This window comes from Dermacentor variabilis, unplaced genomic scaffold, assembly GCF_050947875.1.
Source record: "Dermacentor variabilis isolate Ectoservices unplaced genomic scaffold, ASM5094787v1 scaffold_12, whole genome shotgun sequence".
In the NCBI taxonomy this organism is placed as follows: domain Eukaryota; kingdom Metazoa; phylum Arthropoda; class Arachnida; order Ixodida; family Ixodidae; genus Dermacentor; species Dermacentor variabilis.
In genome coordinates, this window is record NW_027460280.1 from 58,944,591 (window position 1) to 58,957,988 (window position 13,398).

Below are 13,398 nucleotides of genomic sequence, written 5' to 3' on the forward strand. Positions count from 1 at the left end.
AATCGTTAAAAATATCGCACTTCTTGTTTTATCGCTTGTCTGTCTTGTTTCGCTTTTGGTTGAGGGAATGTATGGTGCATGGGTGTATGCATGTGTGAGATTTTCTATTTACATGGCTGTTTGAATGCAATAAACTTTTAGTCATGAGTCAGCACTCGTGTTTCATCTCTTTTCTTGGTCCGTGTTTGTAGTGCGCACTGGGAGTAATAATAATGCAGATGTACCTACTTGCCCAGCTAGCTACCATACTACAGGACATCAAGAATACTTGAGTACACCTATATAGCTAAATTATGTAATAGTGCAAAGTGCAGACAAATGGAATCAATGGGCAAAGCGCTGACTGTCAATCAAATTTTATTGTGCACAAGGCAATATATATGAAGGTGCTGGAAGGAGAGAGGAGGCAAGCATGCAAAATACCAAGCGTAAAAATCAAAAACACGGGTACCAATGATACACATGAAATGACTAGCGTTCAATCAGTACAGGATACTAAGGCATTACTGAAACCAGTGTGCACATGTAATATACGAGGCTTTTTGCATCAACAGGAAAGGTGACATGTACGAGGATACCGTTGGTGTTGCTACTCTCCAAAGAAATTGCGCTTCTTTCATGTGTATAACTGGTGCACATGTTTCTTATGCTTTGTATTTTACATGATTACCTCCTCCTCTCTCCTCCTCACACGTTCATGTAGTGTTTCATGCAACATAAACTCTGGTTGACAGTGAGTAATTGTCCGTTCATTTTGTTTGTCATGTCCCATGAGCTGTTACTGCATTTAGCTATATAACATGTGCCAATAAGCCAAATTAGCACTCTTTTGCACACTACTATAAACATGCAAGGTATTTTTGTTTGTGGCAATAAGGCCAAGTTACTGCTCATTACAACCAGTGTTAACATTCCTTCTGGCATAGTTTCTTCTAAAACAACGCTACAAATGTCTTGTGAATCCACTCAGATAAAATTGTAATGAATAAGATCAAATATATTAAGCATGCATTTTTACTTAGTACAAGTACAAAATATTTGACTAGCAATGCCACTATACTAAAAGGAATAGGCAATTGTGAGCCAATTGTGAACTAGCAAAAGCTCCCTTGAAACGCATGCCCAGTATTCTTATGAAACAGAGGGACTAAATGCTGCCTTGCAGCCTTCATTCATTTCTTTTAAAGGGGGCCATGAAACACTTCTTGAACATACTAAGAACACGTTGCTCATCTGTTGAAGAGGCTCCTGTGAACATATCAGCTAAGTATTATTGAACTGCATGCAGCAGAGAATTTACCATCTCATGTCAAAAGCAGTGAAAATCACTTGCTCTTGCTTCCACAATATCATCATGAAGTGTCACTGCATACAGCTGGACCCACAACAGCTATTGGCTGATATTGTGATTGCCGAGAACACTCCCAGTAATACAATTATTGCTCATCTGAGCTAAATAAATGAAACATATATCTGTCTGCAATCTCGAAAAGACAGGAAAACCATTTCATCTTTGCACTGCCAGTCTAAACACGAAAGTTGTGCACTGCTGCATCTGCTGCTGTGCACGGCCTCCAAGATGACAAGCATAGCGTCGCATTGCGTTCAACCTTTGGGCGCGACCAGCTGGGCATTGCTCCCTTGTGTTGCCTTGCCGACTCCCCTGTATAGCTTTCAGCGCACTAGCGGAAATGAAAGGAGAATGCCGGCGATCAGTCTGATAACTGTGTCTAACTTTGTTTGTGCTCGAAGGATTAGAAAAATTTTTGCAGGAGGAGAATCGTGAGGTGATGCAATTTAATAGCGATGTTGTTCTACGATTTCTTAGAAAAGTGTTTCAGGGCTCCTTTAAGAAAGCAACTGAGCATATATCCTTCGAAATTTGACAGCAGCAGGACTAACAGCAGGCTTTTATAAATAAATGTGCACATACCCATCTTTCTCTACATTTATTTTAGTGTCGACAGCACACAGACCCAATCCTCAGAGCCATCGTATTATTGGTCAATATTTGACCAATATGACCAAATTATTGGTCAAATATTTGGCCAAAATTTTTTGCCAACAGCAAACAATTTTAGGCCCAATATATTTTTTTTTCAATGAAAGAGTGCACACAAATTAAAGTTGCCTTGCAGCAGTATAAAAACCTAACCGCCATTGTTATGGTGGATTTTACATGGGCCATTGATGCACGATCATAACTCCAATGCATACCTTCTTATACACAAGACTCAGAAAGGTCATTTACATGCAGCCAAAACATTTCTTTGTACTATGCACAACAGCTGATCCTGTTTACGTCGAAGCCTGACACTTCAAATTATTCCCTATATATTTTTTTTGTCCTATATAACAAACCGTCGAAGTATGCTTTTGTGTTAAGTGCATCATGCATGTCCGCAAAACTGCCTGTGATAGCAAAATGAGTAGGTATGGCAAATGACATCAAACAGCATGGGCCTGTAGGCCAAGTGCTTTATGCTTGTATCATGCAGTGAATTTCGATCACACTGACACTGTCCTAGCTGACTGTGACCACTTTTCGTGTACAAAGGCTTGCTTCAGGGCCACACTGTGGCTGGTCCCAAGAATTTAGAAGTCCAGTATTGCAATGGTGATTTGTCTTTGTCTAGGCACCCATATCTGCTAAGTGGTCACCAGCAGCAATATATATATATATATATATATATATATATATATATATATATATATACTGAACAGCACAGACTATTCAATTTATATTTGACTTGACAATTATATATCATAAATTTTCAGGTATCGATGTTTATTCAACTATAATGGATAACAGAACTTATTGTAGTGCACAAGGAAAGAAAGAGATGATTCAAGTGATGACTGTACGAATTACTCTGGTGCAGGAGAATATGGTTGCTGCACAGAGGCATTGGTTGAAGAATGAATGCTTGGAGAAGCTGATTTCTGCATAATAATCTGCCTAGTCACAGGCAGCCTAAATTTCTTTACTTTGGAAATGAGAATATATTCAGTATTCAATTAGGGAAATTTTGCTGCCGAAATGCTCCTAGTCATAGGCTAACGGTACAACTCTTACTGCCAATCTCTTCCGATAACATCTACACTTGCTGCCAAGAAAAAAGCATTTCACACTTCTCACTGGCGAAGTATTTCACACTTAGCGAATAAGTTGCTGGCCGAGTTGGTAAAGTTAATAATACAAAAAGACAAGCATGAAGTAGTACAAAAACAAGCACTTGTCCAATCATCGTCCTTGTTTTCGTACTACTTCGTGCTCATGTTTTCATATGCATGAACATTTTCCACACCTACAAAAACACCTGCCTCTTCCAACTCTCCACCCCAATGAGTGTAAACAGTAAACTACAGCTGTCTCGGTCTCCACTGCTTCAAGGACAGGATCCTATAAAAACCCTGACAATGTTGACCACTCTTGGATTGACAAAATTAAGACATCTTGTCAATGTTTCGCTGGACTAAGGCATTTTTTTTTCAATTTGAATTATGTGATTATTGTTGACAGCAATGGCTGAAACCATCACAAAGGAAAATTAATTTTGTGCACACAACCACAGTTATTTCATCAGTGAATCTGCTGCAATGACTTGGTGGCTATGGCATTCTGCTGCTGAGAAGGTCACGGGCTCAATTTTGGCCATAGTGGCTGTATTCCAATAAAGTTGGAATGCAAAAACACATACCATGCTTTTGGCACGTGTTAAAAAACCCCAAATGGTTAAACGTAATCCCAAGTCTTCCACTTTTCTCACATTAGAGCTCGTACCTAGTGTCATAGTGTACAAATATGTCTGCAGACTCCTCCACCTGAAGCTGCTTGGCAATAGCACTCAGTGAATTTGTTATGCACAAAATTCTGCACTTGCAAAACAAATTCAGTTCTACTAATGTCTGACTGCTATCAGTGTATTTTTCTTTTTGCCAAAAGTTGAATGTCCAAGGAACACCTTCTGGACCTTGGAAACAAAGGCCCTTACCACATTTGTGAAGGTAGAAATTTCCAAGTTGCTGTGTTTTGAAGAACTGCTTCTTGTCCAATTTGGTAATTGTTGAGACACATATGTGCTGTCAAAGGGACGCACACAAGAGTAGAAACATTGACAAGCTGGAAGTGGCACCCAGGTCTTCAATGTTTCTACATTTCTGTATGCATCTCTTGGTGGTAAATATGTATTCCTGCTGTGGTCAGCAGCTAATGCAAAAAAAGAAAGGCTGCTGTGTTAGAAGTGAAGAACTATATTTGTGACAGAGGCAGATATAGTTGACAGGGAGGAGGGTGTATTTTGTGAGAATCCATCTAGTCGACTTACCATTTCGGCCACCACTGATTGGCTGGAGCTATACGACCGAATATGAGAGAGCCTGTCTCCTCCTTGCTCAAACTGCTTCAACCAATCAACGGCGACTGAAATGGACAGTTGACTAGGTGGACCCTTACAGAATATCCCACCAGGTAAAGCAAAAGGTGTGCTTATGCTGTTCTCAAACACATTACGCATCATTGGTGCAAGTGCACACATGCTCACAGCTCCACCACTCTAAACCTTGTAGTTGCGTCTCCTGGATTTGAACTTAAAACTGCCTTCTGTTCCCATCATAGAAAATTATCACATTGGCAGTGGCACTGGCGCACGAATGAAGCAGTGCCAATTAGACCTAACTGCCTAGGCAGTGTGTTGAACGAAGTGACATTAAGCGACAAGCTGTTGCAGAAAGCTTATTCCTGGTGTGTTTGTATGAGTAGCTTGTCAGCGATTGGTTCCAAGATAAAGCAGACGATTTCTGACTGCCACTGAAGTTCTTAGAGCAATGTATATCGGTCCTTTTCAGGAGCCAGAAGTGCGCACCTTATTGTGCGTCTGTTTTCTATCCATTGCTTGCACCCTTATTAATCAAATGTAGTCCACGTGGTTCCAAAAGCAGCCATGCAACAAAAAGAAGCCACCATTAAGGCACAAATAAAGTTGGTGAAGGCAGTGCCACACCATCACTAGTTTGGTGCTTTTATCGATGACCAACGTCTAGACAATTGCTTCCAGAGTTAGTCTGTTTCGTTTTTCTTTCTTTTAATGTAAACATCGTGATAGGCACCTTCTTTAGTATTTTAAACTCGTTCAGGGCTGCTGGTTGGAATGTGTTTTGAGAGATGGTGCCACCAGGCTGTGCACAACGATCCAGCACTAGGCAATGTCTAGAAGGAACACTTCTATTCCTTCAGAAGAAATCGAACAACTACCATAGCACACATGTGCATGGCAATAAAGTGGTCCTTAAGGGGGCACAAGGCACTTCAAAAAACTTCATTTTTAAACAATTTGAATCAAATTTGCACAGTTAATGTATTTTCAACAGCTGATCTCAAAAATGAAATAATCTTTTTCTGTGATAAATATTTTTTTTATATTCGAAACAAGATATTCCTTGTTTATGGCCTAATTAGCTAATTAACAGCAACTTGCACGGCAATGTACAGCACACAGAATCAATTCTGAATGTTCATAGCATGTCGTAAGCCATAAATAATTGTTTTAGGCATTTTGAAGTGAAGTTATAGGTTGTCAAACTTAGTCATAACAAATGCCCAACATGATATTCTTCTACTATCATGGTTGGCATTTTTTATGACTAAGTTTGACAACACATAACTTCACTCAAAAATGGCCTAAAACAGCGATTTATAGCTTACAACACACAGTGAACGTTCAGAATTGATTCAGTGTGCTGTACGTTAGCGCGCAAGTTGCTGTTAATTAGCTTATTAGGCCTTAAACAAAGAACATCGTCTTTCGGATATCACAAAAAATATTTATCATGGGAAAAAATAACTGAATTTCTGAAGTCAGCTGTTAAAAATACATGAAATGTAGAAATTTCATTAAAATTGTTTAAGAAAATAAAAACGTAACTTAAAGTGCCTCATTCCCCCTTATTAGACCCAGATAAAGCTGGCAGACCATGCATGGGGGTAGCCCAGGTTGACCATGATCGTTCATGTCACAACGAGCTCAGCTCCTGTAAATGTGCCTTTCCCTCAAAACCTTGGTTCGTATTGCGGGCGAGATGGCAGGCTTTTGCACAACTATGCTCCCATAGGGAGCATATACAGTGACTCTAGAAGCGTCATTCGGGTCTGCAGGCAACTACTATAAACATGCATATAAGTTCGTCTGTATGCTTATGAAGATATTGTGCTGACAGGAAGTTCACTCTGCATGTGTGATACAATCTGATATGATCAGAGTTCCTTGCAGTGGTTAATCAGTCCAATCCTCACACATGCTTTCGTGCTTTCCATACATACGGCTCTTATCGCTCTTCCCTTTGTCCGCCTTATGTATGGGAAATGTTCTGTCGACCTGAACGAACCTTGTACTGACAGACTGGGCACGGTAGAAAGTCTGAACATGTTTGTGTACCTGCTTCAGCCAGGTCTTTCACCAAATATACCGAATACAATAAAACCACGCAACTGTGGACGTTGAAGCTGAAGTTTGGCCTCAGTACTAAGAATCCACAGCAAGATTTTGCTACATACGATGACACACCATCATCTCAAACACTATGGTCACGTGACTGCAGAGCCACTAATGGCATCCCGCCACCAGCAATAGCTCTTAATTCAGTGTTGTCATTAATGAAGCCTACAGAAACATAGGCTATTGCACGAAATGATCACCTCACAGTTACACAATGTTCCCCCTAAGATAACTGAAGTTGATGGCCTCATCTAGCAGGCTAGAAAAAGAGTAACTTTAACTGAGACATCCATACAATACACTTTTGTTGTCCTCAATATAAACTTAAGAACAGCATGAATGTTGTCCACAATGTCTCATTCCAATCTTCCAAACACCAATCCCGGTGTTTTGTCAGTCGCGTGATAAAGCACAAATACCACAACCATTGTAAGTGTGTTGCTCAACTTACCGCGACATCTCGCTGAACAAGCTAAATCAAAACCACTTGGTACAAAATTTTTATTAATAGAAGTAGAGTTTTCTTACGAGTCCTAGGCAATGTTCAATAAGTAGCACAGGTGTTCTTACGAATTTAAGCAAAAATCAAAGCAGTTGGAATTTTGATATGTATACCTATAACAAGCACAAGAATACGCAGAAGACCAATGCTTGTCTCTATCATCAGAGCGAAGTTAGAAGTTTGGGATATATCATACTCTCAGAACACTGGCATCTTACATATACACAGGGATCATCACATATGACGTGCGAAATAATTAAGGCTCACCATATCAGTAAAGAAGCAGACGTGTGTAAGCCAGCAGTGTTTTTTTTTAGACTTCTGTGAACATTGCCTGTAGAAAAAGTGCTGTGGCACTTGTTTTTTGTGAATGATTATGGTCGCTGTACTGGCCACATGTGCTTCAGTTTTTGTTCAGTCAGCTCTGTCTTGTGTCACAATCCATTTTTTTTTTCCCTCTTCAAACTGTTCACAATGAAGCATAACCAACTTGTCCACATTTCAATTCTTTCACAAAGCACTTGTTTACTGGATGCTGCATATCATGGCACATTATGTTCTACATAACTAAACATGAAATGCAGCTGCCGTCATCACATTTCCATACCTGCCAACTTCACAACCTAAAAATCGGAGACTTGTCAAGTGAGAGGAAGGGAGGGGCAATCATGTGAAGCAAGCAAAAATAGTAACAAGACATTGTTCATTTGATAGGATGATGATATCACTGTTTGTGAACGTTTCCTGTATTCTACCAGGACAAATAATGATCATTAAAATTGTGATCGTCGTAAATAATGAAGCAGGCACTAAGACGCTATGTCACATCTAAGGTGACATAACGTCTAAGGTGAGCTATGTCACATCTAAGGTGCACTGATGCCAGCGCCGATGTTTATGGAGAAACAATGCACAGAAATGCACAATAATGCATGGTGTCCAAGATCACTTACACTCCATCGTAGGCATTTAGCCAATCTTGGAGGCCATGTATTAAGCCACCTATCTATAACAGTGTCCGATTCAGCAAAAGGTGTTGTGATGGTAGCCTGACATACTGAAATTGTTTTAGCTGTGTGGCTCAAATCACAGCCTTACAATCACCATTATGACATCATGATAATGTGTCAAGTTATGACAGATGCACTGCAGTAGTTAAGTCAGCTGGTTTTTTATTGTATGTGGCTTAACCAATGACAGTCTTTGCGCGCGAGTTGGAAAGTCCCATCCCTGGAAGATATTTCACTAAGTGGTGAGAGCCGTACAAACATACAAAATGGTAATAATCTGTACACCGCATAGCACTACGGAGAGTTGGCAGCTATGTGCATACAGCGTTTATTTTTGCAATTAGTGCCTCTTGATAACAGCCATTTTTTAACAGACATGTCCATACAATCAAGAAGAGTGATGAAAATTGGATGGCTCCTGGACAAATTGCGGAAGTTGACAGGTAGGCATGTCCAGTTAGAGCTCAACTGTATGGGGCAATCCACAGCTGGCAAAATTTCTTTAGATCAGATTATATGCATTAATTTTTTATTTCGATTCTTTTTAGATATAATATTATAGTTTGAAAGGAAAGGGCAGGTAAGCTCAAATGCAACATGCGCATTCAAACTCACCTACCCCTGGCCCAAAATTTTGAGAAGCAGCACATTAAAAGCTTTCTTAATATCAGCAGGGTACGATAACCTTTATTGCCAACAAATGACCGGGCTACAGCAAACAGGCACAGTAATAATATTTTTTTTAAACTAACAAACAAAAATGTACCCACACACTAAGACTTGCAGCTTGAGAGGTCGATCATATTTACACATCAATAATCTCTGATATCCAACATGGTACTTTTTTAAATAACAAGAAAATATATAAGGTTCAATTTCAGTTTGACATGACTTGTCACAAGACAACAAGGTTATATATATATATATATATATATATATATATATATATATATATATATATACTGTATATATACATACATATATCCATATAGGCTATCCTATGTTAAGGGTACAAAAAAATTACCTTAAAATCTGACAAGACTAAATGCCACAAACTCAAACACTGGACTACAAAGCAACTGCTTTAAAAACAGAAAGGAAAGGTTTCACTGATCTTATATGCATTTTTAAACAGATCTCTTTCTCTTTCACAACAAAAGAAACACCTTATACAAGTGCAATCTGGTTTGTACTCGGGCACATTAACATGAACGACAACAAATTGCAGTTTCTCAACAACAACAAAAAATTACAAAAACTGTGCCAGAAAGTTTAGGTAGGGGAGGGATGGAAGATGAGGTGAGGAATTAAACTACAAGAGGGAGAACTGTCACTTTTAAGTCACACACTTACACGCAAGCACATTGCACATTCACACACTCAATGCACTCATGGATAGAAAAACCCACTGCTCAAATTCACAAAAGCTGACTAAAAACACTTTGATCTGACCACTGTTCACACCCTAAGCTCGACGGTATCTTCAAAAACGTTCAGCACACACTGGCTCTTCCCCCTCACAACTGGTGCGAGACAATACCTTGAGCATAACCTTGTCTTCTCCACTGAGTGCCCAGACCGAATTGAAGCCATCAAAGATGTGCGTTTCTGTAAGGGAAGTGAAGGATACAACATTGAGATAAGGCAAAAAAATGCTCTCACAACTTGTAGCAACTGGCATCATCATCAGCCTGGCTACGCCCACTGCAGGGCAAAGGCCTCTCCCATACTTCTCCAACTACCCCGGTCATGTACTAATTGTGGCCATGTCGTCCCTGCAAACTTCTTAATCTCATCCGCCCACCTAACTTTCTGCCACCCCCTGCTACGCTTCCCTTCTCTTGGAATGCAGTCCGTAACCCTTAATGACCACTGTTTGTCTTCCCTCCTCATTCTATGTCCTGCCCATGCCCCCCCCCCCCCATTTCTTTTTCTTGATTTCAACTAAGATGTCATTAACTCGCATTTGTTCCCTCACCCAATCTGCTCTTTTCTTATCCCTTAACGTTACACCCATCATTCTTCTTTCCATAGCTCATTGCGTCGTCCTAAATTTAAGTAGAACCCTTTTTGTAAGCCTCCAGGTTTCTGCCCCGTAGGTGAGTACTGGTAAGACGCAGCTATTATACACTTTTGAGGGATAATGGCAACCTGCTGTTCATGATCTAAGAATGCCTACCAAACGCACCCCAGCCCATTTATATTCTTCTGATTATTTCCGTCTCATGATCTGGATCCGCCGTCACTACCTGCCCTAAGTAGATGTATTCCCTTACCACTTCCAGTGCCTCGCTACCTATCGTAAACTGCTGTTCTCTTCCGAGACTGTTAAACATTACTTTAGTTTTCTGCAGATTAATTTTTAGATCCACTCTTCTGCTTTGCCTCTCCAGGTCAGTGAGCATGGATTGCAATTGGTCCCCTGAGTTACTAAGCAAGGCAATGTCATCAGCGAATGGCAAGTTACTAAGGTATTCTCCATTAACTCTTATCCCCAGTTCTTCCCAATCGAGGTCTCTAAATACCTCCTGTAAACACGCTGTGCATTGGAGAGATCGTATCTCCCTGCCTGACGCCTTTCTTTATTGGGATTTTGTTGCTTTCTTTATGGAGGACTACGGTGGCTGTGGAGCCGCTATAGATATCTTTCAGTATTTTTACATACGGCTCGTCTACACCCTGATTCCCTAATGCCTCCATGACAGCAACTGGCAAGACAAGTGCCAATTATGGACTGTTCAATATGTTTCAGCTGCAGCCACATACACCACAAGGCAAATCAACTATAACTTTCAAGCTTTTGTAGCTTTGGCACGGCAAACAGACAAGTGCAGTGCAAAGATCATGCGGTGATGATCACATCTGCAAAGTACTACCCTGCACAAATACTACATAAAAACAGCTGAAAGTTTAAGCTACAGTTGACATGCCTTTCTCAGCAGCACCACTCTCCCCACCAGAAGACGTGACCTTACAGTTGTTGTGTCTGCATCAATCCCACTTGCCACAAACCTGCCAGCATTGTATAAGTTGTATATGTTAGTTTTCAAAGCAACAAAGATAAAGACAAAGATGGCACCAACTCAGTGAGCACAGTGTTGTCGTCGTCTTTGTTGTGCTGAAGGCTAACATCTCAATTTATGAACTACAAGGTGCATGCTGTAGTCAAGGTGCACCACTGTAGCCCAGTTAGTGCTTCCACAGCATGTTCTGCACCCCATGGACAAACACCCTTACTTTTCAGGATGAGATGGTTTGGCAGACACTATGGCAGTGCCTAATTACGGCAGATATGGGGCCATATATAGCAGGAAGAAGTAAGGAGGGAGAAATTCAAGCCCCACTATTGACTTGAACATATTATACCCCTGTCACACAGACAGCTGCAAACTCCGTTGACATGAAACTCCCTAATTGGAGATAGACGGCAATGGAGTTGCGGCTGTGCTACATGGCACAGTGCGAGCTTTCGATGGGCGCCACATGGGACAGAAACAGTGCTGCTGCGCTTACTTTCGCCGTGCAACTGCTCACAAATACAGTTGCTGATAAAGGTATTTCTTTCTTTTTTTTTCTTAGCGCAGTATGTAATCTAACAAAATCACAGTGGGAAAGTTTGCAGTATGTTAACGCAAGACTTGTTTTCCAAGCATAGTGAAGCTGAAAGTGATTCTGACCACACTGTGCTCTTGCTTTCGCACGTGGTAGCGTAGGTCACATTGTTTGACCGGTGCGCTTCAAGTTGCGATTATATGCTGTGTATTGTGCGTGTGCATGTGTTTACGGTGAGCTCAACTGCTTCCAGATGAGTGATGAAATGGATAAACAAAAGAAATGGCGAGACATTTCCCCGTGCGGCATGGCGAAGCATTGGTGTAGAGGGTACAGGCGCTATGTCCTCAAAAACAAATTAAGAACTACGATTACGTGGCATATAAACCAAGGCAATAAAGTAATTATGCTAAAATTTGTGAGCCAGTTAAGACGATTCTAATAGCGTGGTTTTCTTTTTCGCAGCTGCAGCTATTTGAGAACGAGAGAACTCCACCCAGCCGTAATGGTCATTGCCGAACTCCCTTCGCCGAAATCTCCATTTAACTTCCTTGGTGCAAGGGAGACGTGTGACATGGAGCGCAACTCCTTTGACGTAAAGACGAAGGAGTTAAATGGAGTTCGCAGGCGCCTGCGTTACAGGGGTATTAGGCTTCCTTTGAGACATTTGCCACTGCACTTATGTCCTGTCACATACAGCAGTGAATGACATAACAAGGGAAAAAAAAAATCTTGACAAACATGGCACAAGAAAAGCTGTTGCCTCATGATTGCATTTTCTACAAAAAAGAATATGTGCAGTCGTGAGCAAAAGTGGAGAGACCACGGCTCCGGGAGCGGGAGCAACTGTGGGGCCACTACGTGGTGCTGCTATCTCACGCCGCGTGCTCGCTTCGAAAGTGCCTTGAGTGACGACAAACTTCATCCTCGCTCTTGCACGGGTGCTTATCACACGTAAGTAATTTCTAGTGCACCGTTCGGTTGCTCTGCTGCTGACGGTCGCACCGAAGGGGATAGTGCGTCGCAAAGCGTCTAAAGTGTCTGAAGGGAAAGTAGGGCGAACTGCTTCCTTCCTGCTCCGTTTTCGGCATGCTGTTGGAAGGCACGCGCGGCTTCCACTCGACTACTGAGTCATTAGGTAGAGACGAATACATCAAGGTGCAAAATTCAAGGCAGTGCGGATCCTCGCTTTGAACACCCCATTCAAATAAGTACTGAAAATGTTTGGCACTGACAGGTTCAAATAATCTGAACGTAACATTCAACTAATACTTAGTAAAGTTGCCATTAACGGCAATTACACCAGCAGCTCGGAGCAGCATCGAATCATAGTGATGACACAACGTCGGGGCGAGCACGAAGAGTCTTCTATTCTTGTTTTACAGCAGTCCACAGTTGATCAGCCTTAGCTGTGCAGAGATTTCAGGCTGCAAATCGCTTCTTGATCAGACCCTACACGTTTTCAATGTGGTTCAGAAAGGGGGTTCAGAAAGGGGGGTAGAAAGGGGAGAATCCACAGTGCCTTGCATTTTACACCTCGGTGTATTCGTCTCTACCTAATGATTTGGGAGTCGAATGGAAGCCACCCGTGCCTTCCAACAGCATGCCGATACAGGCACGGCATCAACGTGTAACCGTCCAGGCACACCGAAAACGAAAGAGGAGGGAAGCAGTTCGTCCTAGAGGCTATAGGCACTTTGCGATGCGCGCTCCCCTTTGCCGCGACCGTCAGCAGCAGAGCAACCTAACGGTGCCCTAGAAATTTATCAAGCATGATAAGCAACCGCGTGAGCGCGAGGGTGAAGTTTGGCGTCACTCGGGGTACTCTCAAAGCGAGCGC

At 41.6% G+C, this 13,398-nt stretch overlaps 1 protein-coding gene across 10 annotated transcripts in view; it reads right to left on the reverse strand.

The window, feature by feature from the left end:
* LOC142565984 (uncharacterized) overlaps positions 1-13,398 on the reverse strand; it is an 85,159-nt gene that overhangs the window by 17,748 nt on the left and 54,013 nt on the right. For all 10 annotated transcript variants that reach the window (XM_075676648.1, XM_075676647.1, XM_075676646.1 and 7 more), the window contains one exon: positions 9,547-9,614. In XM_075676648.1, coding sequence (XP_075532763.1) covers positions 9,547-9,614 — 68 coding nt within the window. The remainder of the gene's footprint in view (positions 1-9,546; positions 9,615-13,398) is intronic.